This window comes from Sesamum indicum, linkage group LG4, assembly GCF_000512975.1.
Source record: "Sesamum indicum cultivar Zhongzhi No. 13 linkage group LG4, S_indicum_v1.0, whole genome shotgun sequence".
NCBI lineage: Eukaryota > Viridiplantae > Streptophyta > Magnoliopsida > Lamiales > Pedaliaceae > Sesamum > Sesamum indicum.
In genome coordinates, this window is record NC_026148.1 from 3,022,965 (window position 1) to 3,047,488 (window position 24,524).

Consider the following 24,524-nt stretch of genomic DNA (forward strand, 5'->3'; position numbering starts at 1 on the left):
TCTCTCTCTCTCTCTCTCTCTCTCTCTCTCTCTCTCTCTCTCTCACACACACACACACACACACACACACATAGAGCACATAGGAAAGTAGACTCAGAATTCTTGTGATGTAATCTTACCACTTCTCAAATCTGTGTCACAGGTTACCCGACTGAGAATCCTCCAACCGAAAAGAAGAAGATGAAGTGCCGGCCAAGAACAAAGGCGAAAGGAGATAGGGGCTTCATTGAGGGATGGTAACTATGCTCCTTCCACCCTGCTCACAACAACATATAATATAGTAATTCAACTAGTTACTCATAATACATGTATTGATGAAATGCCTATTTCCATGATCTCCAAGTAATTACAAACTCCACAGGCAGAACATGTTATGAAACAGCAGTTAACTCTGCATAATCTTCATTTCTTCCATTCAACTTCTACTAATTATTTCTTTGTCTGTGCAGCCTCTTTGCATTATGTTGCTGCTGGCTTTGTGAAGTCTGCTTTGACTAAATAAGATACAAGACATGAACATATGTTGATGTGCTGTTATTCTATTTTCACTCTGGAGTAGGTTGTATTGGCTTTGGCATTTGTACTTTCCATGAGTATCAGTTGGTTTGCTGTACTTCTCTTTGAAGAAGTGTAATAAATATGTACTGAAAATCTAGGACTGCATGTACGTGCAAATTGTCATAGAAATATTTAAATTACAGTTGTAATTTCTTTATTACCTTAACAACTGCAATTCTTTCTCACTTTCTCTGCTGTTTCCTCGTATCTGAGACAGATGAATCTCATCCCTATTATGCAGCATGTAACAGTAAACCTTGCGCTGAAAAAGAACAACATTCCCTAGAGGCTAATAACTTAGGATGAAGCTCCAAGCATAACATGCCAATTAAAAAGGTAGCAAAATAGTAAATGTCAAAACATGTCTGATGAGGATCTACAGGGTAGCACACAACCTTCATTATCCAAATAAGAAATAGCACTCAAGGATACAACACTTGAAGCACAAAATTTATTGCCAGTCGTGACAAAAGAAAGAGTTGCTCTACGTATGGAGCACCCCATAGAAAAAAATTGAACATCCCAATAACTATTTCTTAGTTTATGCTTTCTTTCTATGCTTCAGCACAAGGCTAATGATGTGAACTAAAAGCACTTTAAAATTGAATGTACAATCAATGTAATGGCTGATATGTGTGTCATCAATTCGGCTAAATGAAAGGCCACCACCACTCTAGAGCCAAAGAAACATTTGCCAGTATTCGTCATACTAACCAAGGATTTACACATCACAAAGTCCCCCACCACCATTCTAGAGCCAAAGAAACATTTGCCAGTATGCGTCATACTAACCAAGGATTTACACTCATCACAAAGTCCCTGCAGCAGGGAACAGTTTCTCCAGCACATTGTTAGAAAGGATGTGATTAGGATCAAGCTCGTTTCTTGCTTTATTGTATGCATCCACAGGAAATCTCTTCCTTAATCTTGCCTGCAGAGCAGCAAGCTCGTCTTTGTCCTTTGGGACCTATAAGCAAGTGAAGCGAATGTGAGAAAATGAAAATTAATGTGAACAGGCATCTCGTCAAAATACGCAGAGCTATGGACTTCAATTGTAGTTCAAGTTCATCTTTGTCTATGAGAAGCTAGGAAAGGGTTGAGACACAAAACAATTTGTTGTTGCAGCTAAAGACAAATACTTAAACAGTCTACTTCCTAATATACATTGAAGTACACACTTAATTTAACCTGGATGATTAAGATTATCCCATGAATGAACTGTAGCTTAACAAAAATGCTTGTTTCAATAAAAGCCCCAAGTAACATGGGAGAATTGCTCCACATGCACCAACAAAATGAGTAAAATCACCAAAAAGTAATTGTACCTCAATCTTAGCCCAATGTTCATAAGCTGAATATTGATCCCACAAATGTGCTTGGGTCAGATGCCGGTAGTGGAAAAATTCTTCAGTGATTTGCTTCCTCTGGCGAGCATCCATTGTAGGAAGATACATAATTATACCAACCTATTTTCCATAAAAAATTAAATAAATAATAATAATGATGAAGAAAGGGGGGGAATATAAAAATAAAAAGATAGGAGATCAACAAAATATTAAATATAACGAGTTATAAACAAATAGATGGCGAGATAGAGGTTGTCCCTATCTCAAGTGCAGTTAAGCAATGATATTGTCTCAATGCATTCAGGTACAGGAATATGTTATGGAGCCGAATAAAATTCAATAAAACCTTTTCAACAAGGATAGGTATTGTATCTAATCTGTTCACCATATGTATTTGCAAAGTTAGACTTGGACCATCTAGTTTACCAGATATTATTCAGCAGCCTCAACAGGTATTATTATAAGCAAATGGCCCTACAACCAAGCATAGAAAATTTGGTATTACAGAGAGTACCCATGAGAATATGTCGTCCTCTGATGCGCTATAAGCTGGACTCATGAGGCTTCTGCTGCGTGCAGTCCATCTCTGCTCAATAGGTGCAGGAGCAGGTATATTTTCTTTCTCAATAAGCTGCATCAATTGTTCTATGTATTCTAGATCTTTCATACTAGGTTTTGATAGGCTTCCGGCTGGGAAACAGGTTTCTGAGACCCATTGTTGCCCACCACAATCAAAGCCCAGAATTTCGTCACTCCAGCCTACTCTATATCCCTCTGACTTTCTCCAGAATTCTGCCTCTGCCTGATTGACCTTCCTAATGTGTTCTTTATTGAGGGGATCCAGGGCAAGTAGCTTATCCCTAAGTTCCGTAAATGAAAGTTCATTGATATCTGGTTCATTTTCCTCAGAAGTATTTGATGTGACAGTTCCTTTCCTGTAAAAAAATGAAATCACTTGCTGAGGAGAGATACATAACTTTAGTAAAATTTGGAAACCAAACACCAATATGTTTTTCCATCAATTTTTTTTAATACTTTGGCCATGCAATTTACGGCTTGCTTCATAAAGTGCAAGTTATGAGAGGTAACCCATGTACCTGTACTTCCTCAATGATTCCTGATAGAGGTCTCTCACATGCTGTATAGCCTCTTCCTGAGTATACTGGGGTTTATACTTTGGTGGGCCTTTCCATTTTGATAGAGGATTACACCTCACAACCACAACTGTATCAGTATATGGAATATAAAGGTATTTGACATGCTTGTTTTCAGACAGAAGTTTTCTGCGAAAGAACATTGGAGGAAAGTTAATGTTTCAAGAAATAAAGATTCCTGATACATCTCAATTAAATTTTACAACATGTAATTCACATGAACACAGTGACAATGCCTGCACAAGATCTATCGAGGAGGTCTTGTGACTAAACTCTCTATCACAATAAACTAATCCTTAAACAGGATCACCTTTGATCTGCATGTCACAGAGAGAAGATATTACTTTACAATGGTACCTGTAGCTGATAAACTACAGCTAGGTCCAGAATATTGTATTGGTCCATTACCAACAAAGGCTTACAATTCATCAGATATGAAGATATTTCCCAGGTAATGGTTACTAGACCACGAAATTGGAAATAAGCAGTTATAGATAACCAGAGGAATTTTGCATTTAACCTATAAAAATAGCAATATGAAAAATCCAATCATTTTAGAAGTGCCCATAAATTTCAATGTGCTTATATATGCGTGAGCATGTGTCTATATAAAACCACAAACATATTGCAGCTGGATGCAGGATCTATTGCTAAGTGATGGATGACGTAAACAGAATCTTCTAGGTCAAGGATCATAACATACCAAAGCAAAGTCCAAAAGCTTCAAGCTAAGCTATATTTTGTATATGAAACTAAGAGAATAGAGTAATTTATGTTGTTTCTTCAAGTTATTGTAGTGGTGGAAGAAAGATTTGATTACAAGAAAATGAATATTACTTGTGATTCTTTTTTATCTCTTTCATGCTAGATACATATGTATGCTCTACAAGCTCCTGCCTCTCAACACACTGTAGCGTGACCTCCGCAACAACACCAAGCCCTCCAAGACCACAGCGAGCTAAATAAAAGAGCTCTGGATCTTTCTCTTTAGAGACTTCAATTGTCCCCTTGGCAGGAGTAACAAGTTTCATGCTGATAACTTGCTCATCTATGGGAGGCAACCTTGCGCCAGTTCCGTGCGCTCCAACCTGCAGATTTGCACAACAAGTGAGCCAAGAACTTTAAAGTCCAGAAGCAATTCAAACTAGAGCATTGTGTATGACTTAGAGAACACATAAAGTCATATGATAACAGAAGTTGGAGTATAGATTTTACCAAAACCATCAGCAAAAGCAAAATTCATTTTGTTTATCCTCTTCACCCTTATTTTATCCAATATCAATTTTAATGCACTAAAGCTCAGTGAGAGAGGAAGAAGTTAAAAGGAAAAGTGAAGTAGAAGAAATAACCCTGTTTAAGAACTAATAATTAGGGAAAAAAACTCTCCCACCTTCGTTCTTAAATATATATGCATACATTAAAATGTAAATATAAAGTTGTAGCGCCAGATTCCGCACATCAGAAACCAATCGTTCAAACAAATCAAAAACAAAGAAAAACTTCCAAATATCATAGCCATGAGATCCTACACTTCACTTGTAACCTGCACCAAAAGAGCAGCATTCCTCCAAAAAGAAAAAGGGGTATAAAATTAAACTGAAATTCAACACTCACCTGAACAATGCCGCCAATCTGCTGCTCCCTAATGGAAGCAAAATTCTGCAAAGTAAGTCCATACTCTTTAATCCCATCAACAAGCTGCTGAAACCTTATTCCCGCCTGCACTCTAACCCTCTTATTTTTCTCATCCACCTCCAAAACCTTATCCATCAAAGCCAAATTCACCATCCCAGCACGAGTCAGCCCAATCCCATTCGGTGAGAGACCTGACCCAACAGGCCGGATCTTCTGCTTTTTCTCATTGCATTCTTTGACTACAGCTTCGAGCTCCGAAATTGTTTCGGGCTGTACAAAAGTGCGGGTTTGGACTTCGTGCGTGCCGCTCCAGTTGGATACAGTGTGGAGGTCGGGAGGCAGAGGGGCGTAGCGGAAAAGCTGGGCCTTTTTGTGCTTGGCATCTTCGGGAAATGGGAAGGAGTAGTATGTGGCGGCGCCGCAGCCCAGGAGGAGGATGGTGTATCCAATGTATTTGCGAAGTTCGGCGTCGGTGGTGGAAGAGGGCGGTGGATTGGGTAAAGAGCAAAAGGGGCGCGGAGCAAAAGGCCGGGCAGCGGCGGAGCCGGTAGCGGAAGGGGGTTTAAAAGGTTGGTGGCGGTGGAGGACCGACTGGAGAGAGCGTCTCAGATTATTGGCTCGGAGCATCTGCGAATTTAAGGTGGGTTTTTGAAAGGTTTTAGCTTTGATGAAGACGAAGTTGGAGGAGGAGATCAAGAAAGTTGCTGAAAGGATTATGATCATCCAACTTTTTTGGGGTTGGAAATGGGGCCAACTTCTTTGGGTTAAATTTTGAGTTAATTACAATTACCACCCTCAAATTATATCATATATTGCAAACATCCCCTAAAATTTTATATATAGGGATATTTGGTGTAATGACACTTAGATCTCTGTAGTTTGGAAAATTATATCTAGTGCTCTTGAAGTTTGCTTCCGTGTAGCAAATTAGTCATTCTGTTAGTCAAAATTCACTAATTTTGTTGATATTAGCATAAAACTAAATGAAAATTGATATATACTATCAATTTATTTATAAGTGATCTATTATAGGTCAAATAATTTTTTTTCAAACTAAACTACTCTTATAACAGAAAAATATACGTCCTCATATGCATTAACACGTGAAGACGTATGAGGGTAATTTGGTTATAAAAATTTATTTGACCTTAAATAAGTCGGTAATAAGTTAATTGAGGGTAAATAGATTTTTTTTAATTTTTTTGTTAATATCAGCAAATTTGATGAATTATGACTAATGGATAAACTAATTTATTAGACAAAAGCAAACTTCATGAGTGCTAGATGTAATTTCTCAAACTATATGGAGTTTACGTATAATTACACCAAACTTCGAGAGAGGGTGGTGTAATTATACCTAAAATATATTAAAAGATTCTTTTTACTTATCACCGTTAATAATTTTATTAGACTGTGATTAGGGGTGGGCGTTTAGGTCGGATAGCTCAGGTCCCGACCCGACTTGATTGCGTTCGGGATTTTTTGGGTTTTTCTTTAAAAGAATTGGGAATTCAAAAAATTATATTGATGTACAGAATCCTACCCGATCAGATACCGAACTTTTATTAAAAAAAACCAAAACAAAATTATGTGTCTTTTTATATTTGAGTGTAGGATTATATACATTGCCTTCTCTTTTCAATCTTCTATATTCTTCTTCCCTCACAACCTCAACAAAAATCTCTTATTTCTATCAAACCGTGAATTTGTAAAATATCATAAGAAGATGATGGAATTGGAACACTAAATTCAAAGTTTAATATTAATTTTCTTTTCTTTTATTGTTTAGTTAATTATATAATCAAAATTCTATTACTTATTGTAAACTCAAATACTTTTATTAAAAATATAAAAAGGCAAATTTGCCTCTAATTTTTATTTTAATTATTTTTTTAAAAAAAGAAAAATTTTGAATATCTGACTGTACCTAAAAGTCTGAATACCCAATCTGAACTACCTGAACCTTCGTTACTTGCCCCGACGCTCACCCGTAACTGTGATTGATGTGGTGTTGATATAAATTCTTATGACCGTTCAAGTGTCCTATTCAATTTTTTATTTTTTTGTATAATTTTACCCTTCTAAGCACTTAGGCAAAAATGTGACGATATATCACCAAAAAATCTTAATCGAGTATCAAATTGATAGATTTATAGCTATTGTTGAACTAGACTTACTTTAAATCATAAAATTATCAAAATTTAGCACATTTTAAAAAAAATTGGAATTTAACTGCGTTCATATATTATATATTGTAGGATTTCAACCACTGTTCAATCTCCAATTTCAGATTGCTATATTCAACTTAGTTCAAAATGAGAATATTTGATGTTTTTTATGTAAATTTTGTTATAAAAATATCCGATTAATCATTAAAAAATTATTCAATTTCAATGATATTTTGTCGCTTGAAAATTGAATATTCTTAATTTTTTTTATTTGGAAATATTTTGAAATAATAGATTCTCATATTATTAAGTCTTGGAAAATATTATTACAATCTTAGTTGACAAATTGAAATAACATTATCTATAGGGTTAATTACACTTAAATAATATTTGAAAAAATGCAAAATCAAATTTTTTTTAAAAAAAATTAAAATTACACTTACACTATTTTTTTTGAGAATTTATTATTTATATCCAACCTTATTTCATTATGGTTTGGACGAAAAATATTAATATCAGCAAAAAAAAATTATATATATTTCAATTCTACTTTTCATTTAACATTATTATGAATAATTTTGTTTTATAAAAAAAAATATAGTAATTTTTAAAAAAACAAACAGCCCCCCTATTTTGAAGCAAATTACTCTGTTTCTTTTTCAAAACATAAAGAATAATTTATTATTATTTTATAACAATTTTTTTTTGTCATTTCTCATATTGCATAAATTGTATTTTTTTTCAATATTTATTTGTGAAAATTGCCTATAACAGTATGATGTGAAAAAAGTGGAGGATGTGGATATTGGAGTGCGAACATACCCACAAACCCATATTTGCTGTCGTTGAGGAGAGTCCACCACACGCTCACTAGCTCTCAGCTCCGCAGGGTTTCTGCAAAAATCTTCTCAAATTGAAAGGAATAATTTCTTCTTCGCCTTCTCTCCTTAAGAGTATGTGAGTGATCAAATTCCGTTTCTGTTTACTTTTCTCCAATCTAGTGAAGAAATCTTGAGGTTCTATCACAAAATGAACCGGTTCTTGACCGTGTTCTGAGTTCATGCTTCGTTTGTTGCTGCCAATTCAACATTCTGATTTGAGAATTAAGAAATCTTGAAACCCATTTTTGTGTTTTCCCAAGGACTGTAAAATCTTATCTTGTCTGAAATTATGGATACTCTACTCAAGATTCACAATAAGCTTGAATTTCTGCACCCCGTTCATGGGTTTGCTGATAAAGTTGGTGCCTTTGGCTCTTTGAAGACTCAGAACCTTGAGCCCAAGTTTCATTACAAGAAATCCCATATTAAGTTGAGCAAAGGTTTCTGTGTGAAGGCCAGTTCTAGTACCCTTTTGGAGCTTGTGCCTGAAACCAAGAAGGAAAATCTTGAATTTGATCTTCCCATGTATGACCCTTCCAAGAATCGTGTTGTGGATTTAGCTGTTGTAGGTGGGGGGCCTGCAGGACTTGCGGTGGCGCAGCAAGTGTCTGAGGCAGGGCTTTCTGTTTGCTCGATTGATCCTTCTCCCAAGTTGATTTGGCCTAATAACTATGGTGTGTGGGTGGATGAATTTGAGGCCATGGATTTGTTGGATTGTCTGGACACAACCTGGTCCGGTGCTGTGGTTTATATCGACGATAAGACGACTAAAGATCTTGATAGACCTTATGGACGGGTTAACAGAAAGCAGCTGAAATCGAAAATGATGCAGAAATGCATTTCGAATGGTGTTAAATTTCATCAGGCCAAGGTTGTGAAAGTAATTCATGAGGAATTGAAATCATTGTTGATATGCAATGATGGGGTCACCATTCAGGCTGCGGTGGTTCTTGATGCAACCGGCTTCTCCAGATGTCTCGTACAGTATGATAAGCCATATAACCCTGGGTATCAAGTTGCTTACGGGATTTTAGCAGAAGTTGAAGAACATCCATTCGACACGAATAAGATGGTTTTCATGGATTGGCGAGACTCACATCTTAACAATAACAAAGAGCTGAAAGAGAGGAACAGAAAGATTCCAACTTTTCTTTATGCAATGCCCTTTTCTTCACAAAGGATTTTCCTAGAAGAGACTTCCCTGGTCGCTCGTCCTGGAGTACCTATGAAGGATATTCAAGAACGCATGGTTGCTCGACTGAGTCACCTAGGTATAAAAGTAAAGAGCATCGAAGAGGACGAGCATTGTGTGATTCCAATGGGGGGGCCTCTGCCGGTTTTACCTCAGAGAGTTGTTGGAATTGGTGGTACAGCAGGGATGGTGCACCCTTCAACTGGCTATATGGTTGCAAGGACTTTGGCTGCCGCCCCAATCGTCGCCAATGCTATTGTTCAGTACTTGGGTTCCAACAGAGGCATTCTGGGTGACGACTTATCTGCAGAAGTTTGGAAAGACTTGTGGCCCATAGAAAGGAGACGACAACGGGAATTCTTCTGTTTTGGGATGGATGTTCTCCTCAAGCTTGACTTGCATTCCACGAGAAGGTTCTTCAATGCTTTTTTTGACTTAGAACCTCGTTACTGGCACGGGTTCTTGTCATCTCGGCTGTTTCTCCCCGACCTCCTACTTTTCGGGCTCTCCCTCTTTTCTCATGCCTCTAATACTTCGAGGTTAGAGATCATGGCGAAGGGCACAGTTCCTCTGGTAAATATGATCAACAACTTAATACAGGATAGAGAATGACTATGTTGTTCTTATTTTTCACGTGTTACCCCAGTTGACATATATATTTACAATTGATATTGGAGCAAATGCAATATAAATTAGCTGTTTTTCACCACTTCTTCTCCCAGTTTCAGCGTTCAGGTCATGCTCTTTCTACTCAGCAGCAAAACATTTACATATCTGTTGTTAACCCACCAGCTTTACTGGTTTTGCATATTAAGCTCACTGAAAACTGATTATGTAACTATAAAAGACGTTGAAGTCCTGATCTTGTGATGCAATGATCCTCCCGGATCATCTTGAAAAACCACTTTGAGTTGACATTATGCATTTTAGAGTGGATGAATTAATATCGTCTCTGGAAAGCATCTACCTAATTTCGTCTCAATATTTTGTTGATGATTCCTGATTAGGATGAACGTCGTCACTGATTATAGATGCAGGCAAAAATGACTACAAGTCCATAGGGCTCAGGAAGTTCTTATTCACATGCCCTGTTATCTGTTTTCTTGCTTTGGGAATATACGTACGTCTTTGCACTTTCCTTCTTCGTGTTACACTTGATTACAGGGTGCTTGGTATTATACGACTTTGGCATAAATGCTTGGATTCATTCATGATTTTATGATGATATTTTTTTTCTTTTTTTTGGTTGTTCTAAATGATATGAAGGTGGCGGAATTGGGCACTCCTTTTATTTGAATTACAATGTACATTAAACAATGTGAGGCTAATATTTGTGAAATCTTTCATGTTGCCTGAATTCTGGTATGAAGTCGTTTCTGCCAAACTCAAATAATCAGGTGATGCATTGCACTGTATATGGTATATATTAAGAAGTATCCAATCATATAAGTACAATTATATAACTCTATCATATCCAGTTCGAGTAAGAATCTTTGGTGATTATGTCCTTTCTGACTTAGTACAGGAATTTTCGGAAATATTTAGGAGTATTATAGAATATTGGGAACAAGGGGCTCGTTAAAAATTCAAGATAGAAACTCTATAATGTCGCTGCCCAATTTGGTTTAACGAGGTAGAAATATTAGAGCATTAAAAGGATTAGATACCAAGAATGAAATGTAACGTGCATTGTTGCAAGAATTTGGCAGTTTCTTATTCATGTCAAAACCTCGTACCTGCCCATATATAGGAGAAAACAGAGAGATGTCAGCCTAATGAACAATGGCTTCCATGTTTTCCAAATGGAAGCACCTCACTTTTCCTCTCCTCATGCTCTCAACTGCCCTTCTATTTCTCTTCACAAACTACCTATTTTTCACCATCAACTACACTAGACACTTGCAAGATGAGTTTCAAAACATGACCACATACCTTAATAGTTTAAGAGACCCTGAGTGGTTTGACGTTGTCTCAGGGGAGATCATGAGAGATCAAAAGATCAAAATAGGACAGACCAACATGGATCGGATCAGGGGTGAACTTCACACACGTGCAAGGAAGAACATGACCGCCTACCTTAGAAGCACGAGGAACCCTAAGTGGTTTGAGGTTGTTGCACGGGAGTTCAAAGATGAAACAATCAACATAGGGTTGGTCAACATTGATGAGGAGATTATGGATGGACTTCATGCAAATGCAAAGATGGTAAAGGTACACTTCAACCCTGTGGGGGAGGACATTCGATGGTCTGACTTGGCTCCTGAAAGGATTGATGAAAATTCAAAATGTCCTAATATTCCAATGCCAATTTTCAAGGATTATGAACAGTTGGATGTAGTAGTTGCTAGGGTTCCTCAGTCGAAATGTGAAGATGGTGGGTCGAGGAATGTACTTAGGTTGCAAGTAAACCTAGTGGTGGCTAACTTACTAGTTAGAAGCGCAAGGAAGAATAACAGGGCGGTGTTTGCCGTATTTGTGGAGTCATGTGACCCTATGTGGGAGATTTTTAGATGTGACGACCTTTTATGGAATACCGGCAATTCTTGGGTTTACAAACCTGAATTGACGAGGATTAATCAAATCCTGCTCATGCCTATCGGCCCATGCCAATTCCTTCCTCCATTCTCCCATCATGGTACGGTTTTGTCTTTGTTTTTTTAGTTACAAAAAACACTTATTTAATTTAGGTTTGGTCATATACTTTTTAATTACAGAAAACATTTTCAATTTATCATATACTAATCACGATCAAAATGCTACTATAGTGGTCACGTAGTTATGAAATATAGGAAAAAATGTAATTTTAATTATGTAAATATAGGGTCGTATTTTTTGTCATATATAAATTCATTTTGATAATAAAAATTCATAATTTAAGGACAAAAATGACTTGAATTTGCTAAAATAGTATGAAAAATGTAAATGACATGCACGTGACCAGCTTAATTAGGACTTTTGGCCATAATACTTCTTTTAGTTATTTTTGTTCTCAACATAACTTATCACCCATACTTTGACTAAAATTATATTTTTCGGCTCGTAATATATAAAACCAATCTAGCTCATGGTTTATTATGATTGAATTCAAGGTGAAGAAGCATGGACGAAGCTCAGACACATAGCCCGCCAAACCAACCACCACCTCCAACAGCCAAGAGAGGCGTACATCACCATCCTGCACACCTCAGAAGACTACGTCTGCGGTGCAATAGTCTTAGCCCAAAGCATTATCCAATCGAACTCAACCAAAGACCTCATCCTCCTTGCCGATGACAACATCTCACCGGAATCCATCGTGGGTCTCCGCGCCGCCGGCTGGAAAACCAAACGCATCCGCCGCATACGCAGCCCATATTCAAGAAAACACTCCTACAACGAGTGGAACTACAGCAAACTCCGAATATGGCAGCTCAAACAACTCTACGACAAACTAATATTCATAGACGCCGACCTCCTAGTAAACAGAAACCTGGACGAGTTCTTCGCCTACCCTCAGCTGACGGCCGCCGGAAACTATCAGAAACACCTCTTCAACTCCGGGTTGATGCTGGTGGAGCCGTCGCAGTGCACGTTCGACGTCCTGATTAAGAAGATGAGGGTGGTGGAATCCTACAACGGCGGAGATCAGGGGTTCTTAAACGAGATGTTTGCATGGTGGCACCGCCTGCCGGCGCAGCTGAACTACCTGAAAGTGTTCGTGGATCCCAATGATCATCTGCATTGGATAAACAAGGAGGTTTATGCTGTGCATTATACGGGCCTGAAGCCATGGAAGTGTTTCAAACAACTTGATTGTAACTGGGATGTGGAGAGATTCCACAGATATGCGAGTAGCTCGGCGCACAGGATGTGGTGGCGGGTTTACAGGGCCATGCCGGAGAAGCTGAGGCCATACTGCTCACAGGGCGGCGGACATGGAAGCAAGAACAGTGCGAACTTTTCTACGGCAAAGGGTCATCCTGTCGTGAGCATTAAGGGTACATAGCCATGGAAAACTCAAAGGTTTTTCTTGCAAGAATTTTTGAAGAAGTCGCGATTTTACTCAGACTTGTGCTGGTCTTTAGTTTCGATCCATCCTGTATTTCAATTGATTGTAAACAAAACAAGAAAAGTGTATCTTAATATATTTTGTTTAATTCATCAACAATGATTAAATTTTATATTATTTCAATATTGTATATGAATTTAGTAGTATGATTGAAGGGAAATAAAAGAATAAGCAAAGAGAAGAAATTAACAATATTTATTGGAGAAAAGTAACATATAGATTTTAGTAACAAATTTGCATTAGAGGAGAAACCTGAATGGCTTGTAAGTTTTAATATGTATTTTTCCTAACAACTCAACTTTTGAAGAATCCCAATTAAAGTATGAAGATGAGCAAGTTGAGGGTTGAGGGTTGAGGCAATGGGACTCAAATTCATCACAATTTGCATCAATACCTCCTTTCATTAAAAATTGGTGATACATCACCTTCCTAAAACTTAAAACCCAAGAGAATTGCACTAAATAAACCAAGTCAACTAGTCCAATTTTTTATAAGGATAATTATATCTTCACTCTCTAACTTATAAATTTATTTATAATCATTACACATATATCTATTATTAATATGGACATTATTTACACAAATTATTCATATATTTTAAAACTTACATGTAAATCTTCCAGAGACATAAAAAATCATAAATTAGATCTATATTTTGCCGTAAAAATAATTTATGCTATTATGCAAAAAAAATAAAAATAATTGGGTAAATAAATTATAAAGTAGGGGTGTTAATGAAATTATTTTTTTAATCAGAAAAAAAAATCACATTCGACACCCCCTTTTTTTTTGGGGGGGTAAAAAGAAAAATTATCACACTAATTTAGAAGATCAGAGGAAAAAGATTCTCCCTTTCAATAGTGTTCGGTTTCTTTCTTTTGTTGCTATCCTCCATTGAAGACAATACGAAGATGGAGGCTAAGATTAATCAATTCTTTGAGTCCGTCACGAGTTTCTTCAACGGTGGAGATCACATCCCTTGGTCCACTCCTGATGTTATCATCGTATGCATTTTTCTTCTTTTCTTACGTTTCTTTTTCTGCTGTTTCTTCTAGTTGAAAGAAATTTATGTAAATCGCAATCATCAACGAGAACAGAGTCTTTTTTGGCTTTATCTCCTTATTCCGTAGATGGGTTTTCAATTTCTGTTGTAAAGATACAAACTTTTTCAGTTAATGTTTATATTTAGAGAGGTGAATTCTTTATAATAATGCGTTAGCTTTAGTTTTCTCTTTTTGTTGTTTTGAACACATCTGCATATATTTTGCTCATATGTGTCTCTGAAAAATGCTTTTAAATTGTTGTTTCTAAGTTTTGTATGTCATTGTGAATTGTTGGATATGGATGTCAAGTCTTTATGAAGGGAGAAATGGTGGTTATGAGCAGTTTGAGTGTTGAAGTTTGAGAAATATATCTATATTGTTGTTGGTGGCAAGACAACAGGTATCGAGTTTCAGTGACCCTTTTGTGTTGGTGTTTCATTAATGATGTTGCCAAGTATAAAGATGTCAATACTCTCAGAATCCAATTTTCATTGCATTTTGTGTTGGTGTTTCATTAATGATGTTGCCAAGTATAAAGATGTCAATACTCTCAGAATCCAATTTTCATTGCATTTTATCAACTTTTTCTGCGATATCTATATTACCCTGCAGTGGCATCACATTATACTCTGCAACTACTAGGTCACTGCTGTCTAATTGTACTAAAAGGACAATTAGTTCAAGAGTTACGTACCTTAAAGACATTGATGTTGCTTGTCCTTTGAATTAAGAGTTTGTGAGAAATTTCTTTTATGCTTGTTCTCATGGCGGGTGCTTCTTGAAATCTCTAACTCTTTTCTGAAGTGCGTTCTCTTTGGTTGAGATACCTGATTCTTCTTGTAGTCATTCTGTTCCTTATTATCATACACCAATAGCTTTTGTACTTGGAACAAATTCAATTCTATTGGCGGTAGATTTCCATTTACAGGGTTTAAGTTTTGATTAGAAGTTCTAGAATTTGGAATACCTGACTATGCGTTTGTGTGTGACATGGAATGAAAGTTGGACGCAACAACCTGTGAATTTTGTAAATCAGTCAGCATGAGAAAAATAAGAGAATACTGGATGTATTGGAACATTATGCCAATAATCAGGTTGTTATTAGATACCCAAAGGGGTATTTGTCAATTACTCTGGAAAGGTAATCTAAAGGCTAATGTAATTCAAAAGAAGAGTTAAAACTGAAGTCTCAACCAAACTGGATGGGATATCACTTTAGCACTTAACTTTGTCTCGCATCCTATCAATCTCCTTAAATTTGATGCAAATGCCCTTTCTGAGAAAACCTGAAAGAATACTGTCAAAGCTTGTTATTCTGTATTGCAGAGCCTTGTTGTTGTTTGCACTTCTGCGTCTAATGTGAATTAACTTCTGAAATTTCCTTGCAATGCTTATCCTTTTCCTATATAGGCATCACTATCAATTGATTTATTGATCAGGTTATCATCTATAATACGATTTAACTGTTACACATGACTATCGCAGGGCTGTGAGAGAGAAGTTGCAGAAGCCACGAAAGAAGCATCTGATGATCAAAGAAATGAAAGTATTATGCGATTGTCATGGGCTCTTGTTCATTCCAGACAACCTGAGGATGTGCAACGAGGGATAGCCATGCTTGAAGGTGAAAACTTAGACGGGTCAAATTTATACTTTGAGCTTTTCACTCATGAGCATTGAAAAGATAAATACCTGGCTTAACTGAACCTTCATTCAACTATGTAGCGGAGAGTATTGATTGTCAGAGTTCGTAGTTCCATTATATGCTGCTTGAAATGATTGACAATTCTTGGTTGCATTAGTGTAGGAAAATTCTTTTTACATTGCTGACACTTTCATATTTGCTCTTTGGTGAATGATTTGTTTAAGTTGTCCATGCCTTTGAGTGTACCCCTTCACAAATCTATTGTTGCTCGAATCAACTATGACATTTGGATGTTCATCTCAGCAATACGTAAAATGAAGTCCTTAAATATACTTTTAATACCTAACGAGACCTTTATTCCCATGTCTTCCCATGAATGAGGATCTTTGATGTCTTAGTTTCTCACTTATGTTCTATATGATGAGAATATCATTGGGGAAGTCTTGTTAGTATGTGTTATTTTTTGCAAGACTAATCCATTTGAAATTGTTCGGTTTCAGCTATGTTATGTAATTTACTGAACACAAATGCATTTCATGTGTGATGTTTAGTTCATCATTTACTTTTACTGAACACAAATGCATGCATGACTTTTACTGGCAGCTTCACTAACCAACACGAATAGTCCATTACAAAAGAGAGAGAAGCTTTATCTACTTGCCGTAGGATATTACAGAAGTGGCGACTATCCAAGAAGCAGGCAGCTTCTGGACCAGTGCTTGGAGGTTTGTTATCCAACTATTTGGTTTTATTCTTTATGTTATCCAATGACCTACTTACGTTGCAGATGACTTCTCCAGCACTTAGATTCTTAAAAAAGAAACTATCACATGCTTTTTTTCTTTCAGATTGCACCTGACTGGAGGCAAGCTGTGTCTCTAAAGAAAACTGTTGAAGAACGAATCACTAAAGGTAATGCTCCGAACTTTGAAAGCTCAGTTGCCCCTTTACAATTATGACCATAGTCACCCTGATCATTCTTGTGTTTACTTTGCATTGCAGACGGTGTTATTGGAATCGGTATCACTGCAACTGCTGTAGGACTTATAGCAGGTGGTATAGCAGCAGCATTGGCTCGGAAGGGCTGATCATTTCTGTGCTTTTGTATGAAACAAAGATGTTATTTTAAGCCCCCTGATATTCGGATTGAATAAACTTTCACATGAAGCCTAGAGAGAAAAATAATTTTGCAGGGAAGTGAATAGAGGTTCTTGTGATATGGCATACTGTATTTGGTTGGTGATTTTACCAGATCAGTATAACGTTGCAGCAGAGTGCTAGATAAATTTAGGCATGTTTTTAGTCTTTAGAAATTGGATTTTGAGCAAATCCTTGTTTATAAATTGCACATAACTTCTTGGTTAAAGCCAAAAGAAAAGAAGATAAGACTCAATATTTATAAATCATACGGATACCCAAACAGATATTTTACATTACGCACATTCTCCATATTAGCAGAAGCTAGACATGAAACCATGACAGCACAAGGTTGTCTTAGAGGCGCACACAGAATTTCACAACTCTAAATAAAGCATTAAAACTGAAAGATGGAAAAGATTAGGGACTCCCCAAGTTTTATAGCAGCAGTGTCGGCCAAATTTGTAGAAAACATTGCCTGCACAGAACAAATACAAGGCAGCAGAAGGCCCTAACATCTGGAACAATGAGTTTCTAGCCAGATAACCATAAAACATCACCAAACACATCGATAAGTTACATGTAACTGTGTCAGTTCACCGCTGTATGTGACCTTCACGACCTGCCCTTTTTCCAGCCCATAGTAACAAGCTATTGCATCTTTCTCTGACATTCGTGGAAGCTGGAAAAGAAGAAAGTTGAACTGAAATGTGAGATGATGGGAGTATTTTGAATAAGCTAACTTCGTTGAATGTAGACATATTATAAAAGAGTAACCTGCTTTTCAGTTATGCTGTACTTCTTTAGTAGATCTTCTTTCTCTTCATCGGTAAGCACTTGATGTTTTGGCTTCAGTTCATGCCTGGTTATGTTGACAAGCAAGTCGGTGATCTAAATGCATAGCAAAAGTTTAGTCACCCTGAACGTCAATCTCTCAAAGAAGCATTCAATTGCAAAATGATGTAACACGACGTAATTAGTTATATGTAGTTCAAATATTAGCAGACAGGAAAAGTTGAAAGAAAGGCATTTACTGATGATACCGATAGTTGTAAAACCACAACAAGGGGAAGTGGAATAAATGCATCATTTGTGGGCTAACAGCAAAGCATTTAGGAATTTTACCTGGAAAATTTCGACTTTGAATGAGAAAAGATCCACAGCTTTTAAGGCCTGGTTAGTTATTTTATTCTGCACTACCAATATCAGCCGACTTAAGCTGTCTTTGTTAACTATCTGAGTTGCAATGGCACGGATGACATTTACTTTAACTATGCTCGGAGCACAGAAAATAACTAGAACCTGCAACAGAAACATGAAAATCTCAGCAGATTCAAATATTAGAATTAGGTACTTCAGAAAACTACTTAAGTATACCAAACGAGAGTTGCAACAAAATGAATCAAGAGAGGGGACGAAATTTATAAATCTTTGGCCTTTTCCCGTGGAAGATCTATTTGACTTCTTCGTAATGGGACTATATGTAACTCAATTTAAAAGCTCAAAACCAAATTTGCATATATGTAATGTCTATGGACGCTTTGGTCTGCAGAGACTTCCACCTATTTGTGTCATGGCACAGTTGAAAACTTGGGGAGAAAGTTCACTTGAGTCTTGTTGCAAGAAGTAACTTCTAGAGAAGTTCTCAAACATGAAAATGACCAGAGATTTCAACCAACTATGTTTTCATTTAATACATTCAAGAAGAATATGTTCACAAAGAATTTCTCTATGATGCCATATCGGGACCAAGAATTTCTTCCCCCTACCCCCAAAGCAAAGGGGAAAAAAAACTGCAACCAGAGTACCAAAACCCCAAATCCCAACACAGATACACAAACAAACACATGCTGGTGAAAATAAAAAAGTGGGGAAGAAAACCAAGAAATGAAAATCACACACATAGACACCAGAAAAGCGTAATGCACACGGACATAGCTCAATCGGAGTTAGCTAGTAACAATCTTCAACTCAAGAACTTCCTCATGCATGTGGAAGGAATACATTAATCTCGCATCAAAAGAAACAGAAAAGAGCAAAAAGCAAAATCTTTAAGGGGAAAGAAAAAGGAAACAAGAAGAGCGAGAAAAGTTTCAAAATTGAGTGACCTTAATAGAAGGATCATCCTTATGAAGAGCGGAAATCCTCAAGTCATCAGCATCAGGCATCTCCCCGTACTTGCTTCGGAATTCTTGAAGGGAAACCTCAATCTCACAACTGGGCACCGCGAATCCACGGTCTTTGAGCATTTCCAGCATCGTTCGTCGCGCCAGATAGTATCTGTGGCTCTCAATCTTGCCATCGTCCAACAAACTGGTCAGACAGGAACCGAAGTTCTCTTCAACATCAGCATCCACCACTGTTTCTTGCTTCATTCTTTTTTTTTTTTTTTTTGATATGGTCTTCTCTTTCGTTCTTGCTTGAATTTCTCTTTCTCTGGATTTTCTGGGCTTTTCTCCTTCTCTTTTCTGACCAAAATCTTTGTGGGTTTTGGGAGAAGTTTATTGGTTTAAATGGAATCTCTAGGTCTATCTGTGGTTGGTGCTGCTGGGCCGTTGTAAGAGTACTCTGGTTTCCGCTATGTACTGTGGGTTTTTGGCTCAACATGAAAATAGTGTTTCATTCGAGATCAAGAATGTTGGAAATATGAGAATAAAATTTGGGTTTAAACATTTTAAAAGTATAACAAGGTCCTGATTGGTTTATATCTATTTAATCATACTAATTGTGGCACCCCATTGTTACATGTATATAATATATAATTTTTCATGTTTTAAAATATTATAAATAAAAGTAACACATGCAAACCAATACATTACATCAATTTTTATATATTAATGTATGATTCAAAAAATTGAATAAATTAGTTATCTTATTAGTTGAAAAACATTTTCGACTTTACAAAAATTAGTAAGACAATGTCATTAACTGCCATTTACGAGTATAGAAACTCTTTCCTTTGTATATTAGTATAGATTAAAAATGATTTATTCCCCTTCAAAAATTAAAGTCCGACTTTGATGGTTTTTTTCGTTTTATCTATAACCAATGATTGTAGATGTTTAATTTCTGAAAACAAGCACTTAAAAATTGAGGTTACAGAGTGCTTTTCCAAACTAGATTGTATGTGAATATTACAAGAATTGTGTGCATAAAAGAGCCATCTTGTAGAAGTGGACACTAGCATATGATATGTTACATTGATGGAGTGGTGGTCTTGATCCCTCCCTTCACTTGTTCCTCCAGATTCAGATGTTATGCCCCTGAACAAAGATTAAGTTTCAATTCAATCAGTCTGCTCAAAATAATCATAGTCTGGTATCAAAGGTAACTTTCTACTAAAACTCAAATCTTATCAAAACATATCAGATAGATAACCAAGTCTGGCTTTTGGAATATCCAACTATCCTTTTACCCTTCAAAGAACCCAATAGTTGATAGAGCATGACTGCATAAACCTTTACTCGTTCAGTAGAAAGCTAGCGTGCAAAACAGTAGTCAATGAACAATATGAAGAAAACAGCCATCTTCAAGAGCAAGACCAGAAAAAGGAAAAGTAAACTGACCTGCTAAGTGGTTTTTCCGAAGTTTGACCTTGTTGGCAAATTGTTCCATCTTCAAGCCCTCTACCATTACCGCCATTTGCACAAAAACTCAAAGTTCAAAATGCAAAGAGGGATTTAGTGCCAACTCCATTAAGTGCATAGTGTGTTCATGACATATTTTTACAGCACTTTCAACTTAAATTTCAGGATCAAAATCCAGTATTTGTTCACTTTAGTCTGTTCATGCTACCAATTGCTTTTGGCTTATGATGCACTTTAGTGACAGAACAAGAACAGGTTAAATGAGGCACATTCAAGGAAAACCATCGTCAGGAAGAAAGACTACCAATACCTTTACAGTTTTTTTGCACCAAACGCAGCTGTTGTAAACACAACAAACCTTAAGGTTTCAGGTTTCAGGTAATGATAATAAGAAAGATGAAATAGCATGAGTCATTCATGATAGTGCATTTAATTTTATTTCTAATGTTCATGATAGCTGCATGCTGCATATTCATATAAACATATCAGCTTAGCACATAGCAATCAACTCCATAGCCAAGAGCATTTGAAAATTTGCATATCTCTCTCTGAATCAAAGCAAACATCAACAAAGCAATAATAAGAATCCATCATACTCGACTCTACAAAATATTGTACAGAGTACGGTACTAAATGCTGTGCATAGGAAGCAGCAAGTTTAAACTCAATTAGAGAAATAATAGAGAACATTTACAATCTGCTCAAACTCCAACACGATAGGCAACAAGCATATTATGTTACTTGTTTATTGATTAAGGTTGCCCCAACTATGAACGTGAATACCCACTACACAATCACTAATAATAAATGAGACTAGACATGAGCGCAGACGAATAGATACACCACCCATTAGCAGCAACACTCGATAAATAACCTCAAGGAGAGACCCATAATACTTCTCATTTAACGAGCAATTGAGCTCAAGGGCAGCAACCAGAGCACCGAATCAATCCATTCTCATTGCAATCAGGACATCTCCTCAATTTTCCTTCTTCTTCTTCATAAACCTTCCGACTCCCGTTGCAATTTGGGCACGGCACAAACCTTGCATCCCCACAACTCTCACACACAAACCCCAGATCTTTAAGTGGAAAGCCTTCCAATAGCTTCCCCAACTCTCCTGTCTCATTAAGCTGCTTAATCTCCTCAGCGCCACCAATGTACTTCCCTTTAACAAACACCTGTGGCAAGCTCACCGGTTGTCCTTTCAAGGCATCCTGCAACTCAGTTCTATACGACCGGTCCATAGATATATCCCTCTCGTCAATGCACACTCTAAAGCCCCGAAAAATCACCCGGACAGCGCAACAATCCTCATAAGTCTTCCTTATGCCCCTCAAACTAGTATAATACAATACAATCCTATCCTCAGCACCCACTAAATAAGAAGATTCATCACTGTCAGACACCAAATTGTTCACATCATTCGACTCCAAAGACTCGGCCTTTTGAGATTCCGAAATGTCTTTAGGCTTTTCACATCCATTGTGTCTACCCAACAACGCCTTTTGATAACTGGATACCACATTGTAGTCCATCTTCGCCAGCAACGATTCCTCAGATAAGTGCTTCCACAAAGGCTTAGATACCGGGTTCTCCACAAACTCATAAGATTTCACTATCTCACTTACATCCATCTCCTCATTACCTGGCTTTCTGGGAGAGTCAACCATGTGGAAATGAAATTCCTCTTCATCAAGGCCTTCCATGAGCTCCCAAGTGTTGATAACCGAGTCTGGGGATAAAGGGTCCTCAGAATTACCAAAATCTTGAATCTTCCCCATCTGGGCAGTCTGATTCGCAAAATCTTGGCCGTCGAAACTGGGGTTTGGGGGGTCAACGAGCACAAGCGAACCATAGGTGGTAGAAGTGAGAGAAACAAAGTGATTAGAGTCTCCTTTCCTCAACGGCGGGTGGTGCACTAAAGGCGTAGGGAGAGAAAGAGTTCTGGAAACCGGCGTAGAAGAAGGGTCCGAAAACGAGTAATAAGGAGACTGCAGCAGGGAATTCGAAAATGAGGAAGAAGAATTAGATGTGGGATTTTGCTGTTGAGTGACAAAATTAGCAGGACGAGAAGCAGAGCAACCCATGATGACGATTGAGAAACGAAAACCAACCAAAAAAGAAAATGAAAGCTGATCTCTTTTTCCCCTCTCCTCTCTCCCCCTTTCTTCACAATGTATGCAAAAGTACAATGATTGAGCTGTTTCCCCTTTTATCTTTCTTGGCCTTTCTTCACTAAAGATTAGGACTGAAAGACGGAACAGAGTCTTGAAGATGAAGCGTTGGTGGAATGGAGTTGTCAATGGTGGAGAGAAAGTTGGGGGTGGGGGGTGGAGGAAATACGAATTTAATGCAGTGGGATATAGATATAGATTAGAGAAGAGGAAAAGCAACCTGGTTTGAAAGGGAACTGAACAAGACTGGTTATAGTATTACGGAATCTTGCTTGCTAGTTTTTGGAACTTGTGGTTGAAGGTTTTCAAGTTTGTTTATTATTATTATTATTATTATTATTATTATCACAAGGCTACAATAAAAATCTTAATACTATTCTATTCTCATATTAAAATATTATTAAGTTAGAGTGGATTGTGATCCTCCATAAAATATGAAAAAAATTTATCCAAATTTTCGATTCAAATGAATCACTGAGTAAATATAATATACTTATCATGTTATTGATAAATTTTTTTAAATGTACATCAATCAAACAATAAATATATTGCACTTATTATATTATTAATTTAAATTCGACCAAGTTCGATTGTGATATACATACAAATAGATAGTCATAAATGTGTAAATATATTATTGATTTATTTAGAATATGCATCATAGCATAAAAATTTTCAGTATGCAATTTAATCAATCACTTTGTACTGAAAATTGCAACGTGGGGAGATATTAATAAATTGGACAATTTGATGAAGAAATTTATTTTATTAAGTATGGATTGTTCCACATGCATTACTAATTCATGTTGATGAACTATCGACGTTATGATCTAATGGTTAAAATCAAACGTTGCAGCATACACAACGTGAGTTCGATTATTATTAACATGTTTGATGGAATGAAACTATTTATTTTATTTATCGTGTAATTAGACCTTAATTCTTAATCACATGCAATTCTTGGCCGTCATGCATGTCACATACACAACTCCTTTTGACGGGGACGCGAGGTGCCATCCCTACTGTCCCGTTTACGCCGATGCTCATAAATCGTATGATACACTCATCAACGGTATAAAATTTTCCATTTTCCTTTATCATATTTACAAGTTCCCAAATTCTTCCCACATGGATGATGTCTCTGGATTTTGTTTTATCTACATTCACAATATCTTTGTTGCAATGTATTGAATATCTAACATCCCAATCAAAAAAATTGTATGCCATTGCAATTATTTGTTCTTTTTAAGGTCAAACACGTGAACCCTTCAATAATTGTGATTTATTTTTTTATTTTACGGATATACATATATATAATATAATATAGTTATATTAGATAGCTACATTAATGAAAACCTAACTTGTTCAAAGAGAAAAAAGTAATTTATTTGATATTATCATAATTATATATTAAGGAAAGACCTGTAACACATTATTATTTAATTAAGATTTGCCAGGTCTAATTGCAGCTAATAAAACCTATTCATACGAGAAATATAATCTTCCGCGACAGGGGAAGCTTGAATAAAGTTTGTATTGGATTTTCTGTTGCAACCCATATTTCATCTATTATTTTATTTAAGGGTGAATAACAATTTACTCCTGTAATATTGAAAATGAGCACATTACCCCCCTATGAAAAAAGTATAGCAATTTACCCCCTTATACTTTTTAAAATGAATTGCTTCATTTTAAAAATTATGGGGGGATAAATTATTGTATTTTAAAAAATATATAAAGGTAAATCGCTATTTATTTTTTTCATAAGGGGGTAATTTGCTCATTTGCGATATTACAAGGGAGTTGTTTGCATTTTTTTATATTATTTAACATATATATATGTAGTGTGTAACTTTTCTTTTATATGATATCATTTTTATATACATGTATATTGAATAAAATAGAATATAAAATACAATTTACAACTCAAAAAAAAAAAAAAAAAAAAAAAAT

The 24,524-nt window shown here is 36.4% G+C and overlaps 6 protein-coding genes and 1 long non-coding RNA gene across 7 annotated transcripts in view; 4 read left to right on the top strand and 3 right to left on the bottom strand.

Moving 5' to 3' along the window:
* LOC105159881 overlaps positions 1–718 on the top strand; it is a 1,034-nt gene extending 316 nt beyond the window's left edge. Inside the window, exons 2-3 of the long non-coding RNA XR_847636.2 lie at positions 143–236; positions 450–718. This is a non-coding gene — a long non-coding RNA (uncharacterized LOC105159881). The remainder of the gene's footprint in view (positions 1–142; positions 237–449) is intronic.
* LOC105159882 (L-galactono-1,4-lactone dehydrogenase, mitochondrial) lies at positions 887–5,429 on the bottom strand. The gene is made up of 6 exons (XM_011077093.2): positions 4,673–5,429; positions 3,896–4,146; positions 3,002–3,187; positions 2,419–2,839; positions 1,884–2,024; positions 887–1,525 (listed from the first exon to the last, which is right to left on the bottom strand). Exons 1-6 carry the CDS (start codon positions 5,414–5,416, stop codon positions 1,367–1,369), a joined length of 1,902 nt encoding a protein of 633 aa, XP_011075395.2. The 5' UTR covers positions 5,417–5,429; the 3' UTR covers positions 887–1,366.
* LOC105159883 (lycopene beta cyclase, chloroplastic/chromoplastic) lies at positions 7,666–9,643 on the top strand. The gene has a single exon (XM_011077094.2). It carries the CDS (start codon positions 8,032–8,034, stop codon positions 9,544–9,546), a length of 1,515 nt encoding a protein of 504 aa, XP_011075396.1. The 5' UTR covers positions 7,666–8,031; the 3' UTR covers positions 9,547–9,643.
* Positions 10,648–13,061, top strand: LOC105160051 (putative UDP-glucuronate:xylan alpha-glucuronosyltransferase 4). The gene is made up of 2 exons (XM_011077316.2): positions 10,648–11,569; positions 12,024–13,061. Exons 1-2 carry the CDS (start codon positions 10,717–10,719, stop codon positions 12,917–12,919), a joined length of 1,749 nt encoding a protein of 582 aa, XP_011075618.1. The 5' UTR covers positions 10,648–10,716; the 3' UTR covers positions 12,920–13,061.
* Positions 13,801–16,918, top strand: LOC105159885 (mitochondrial fission 1 protein A). The gene is made up of 5 exons (XM_011077095.2): positions 13,801–13,986; positions 15,511–15,649; positions 16,274–16,395; positions 16,519–16,582; positions 16,673–16,918. Exons 1-5 carry the CDS (start codon positions 13,894–13,896, stop codon positions 16,756–16,758), a joined length of 504 nt encoding a protein of 167 aa, XP_011075397.1. The 5' UTR covers positions 13,801–13,893; the 3' UTR covers positions 16,759–16,918.
* On the bottom strand, positions 17,183–19,435 carry LOC105159886 (DNA-directed RNA polymerase V subunit 5A). Its single transcript, XM_011077097.2, has 4 exons — positions 18,916–19,435; positions 17,933–18,109; positions 17,585–17,698; positions 17,183–17,489 (listed from the first exon to the last, which is right to left on the bottom strand). The coding sequence occupies exons 1-4, from the start codon at positions 19,180–19,182 to the stop codon at positions 17,364–17,366; spliced, it is 684 nt and encodes a 227-aa protein (XP_011075399.1). The 5' UTR covers positions 19,183–19,435; the 3' UTR covers positions 17,183–17,363.
* Positions 20,956–22,812, bottom strand: LOC105159887 (uncharacterized protein At5g39865). Its single transcript, XM_020693339.1, has one exon. The coding sequence runs from the start codon at positions 22,482–22,484 to the stop codon at positions 21,315–21,317; it is 1,170 nt and encodes a 389-aa protein (XP_020548998.1). The 5' UTR covers positions 22,485–22,812; the 3' UTR covers positions 20,956–21,314.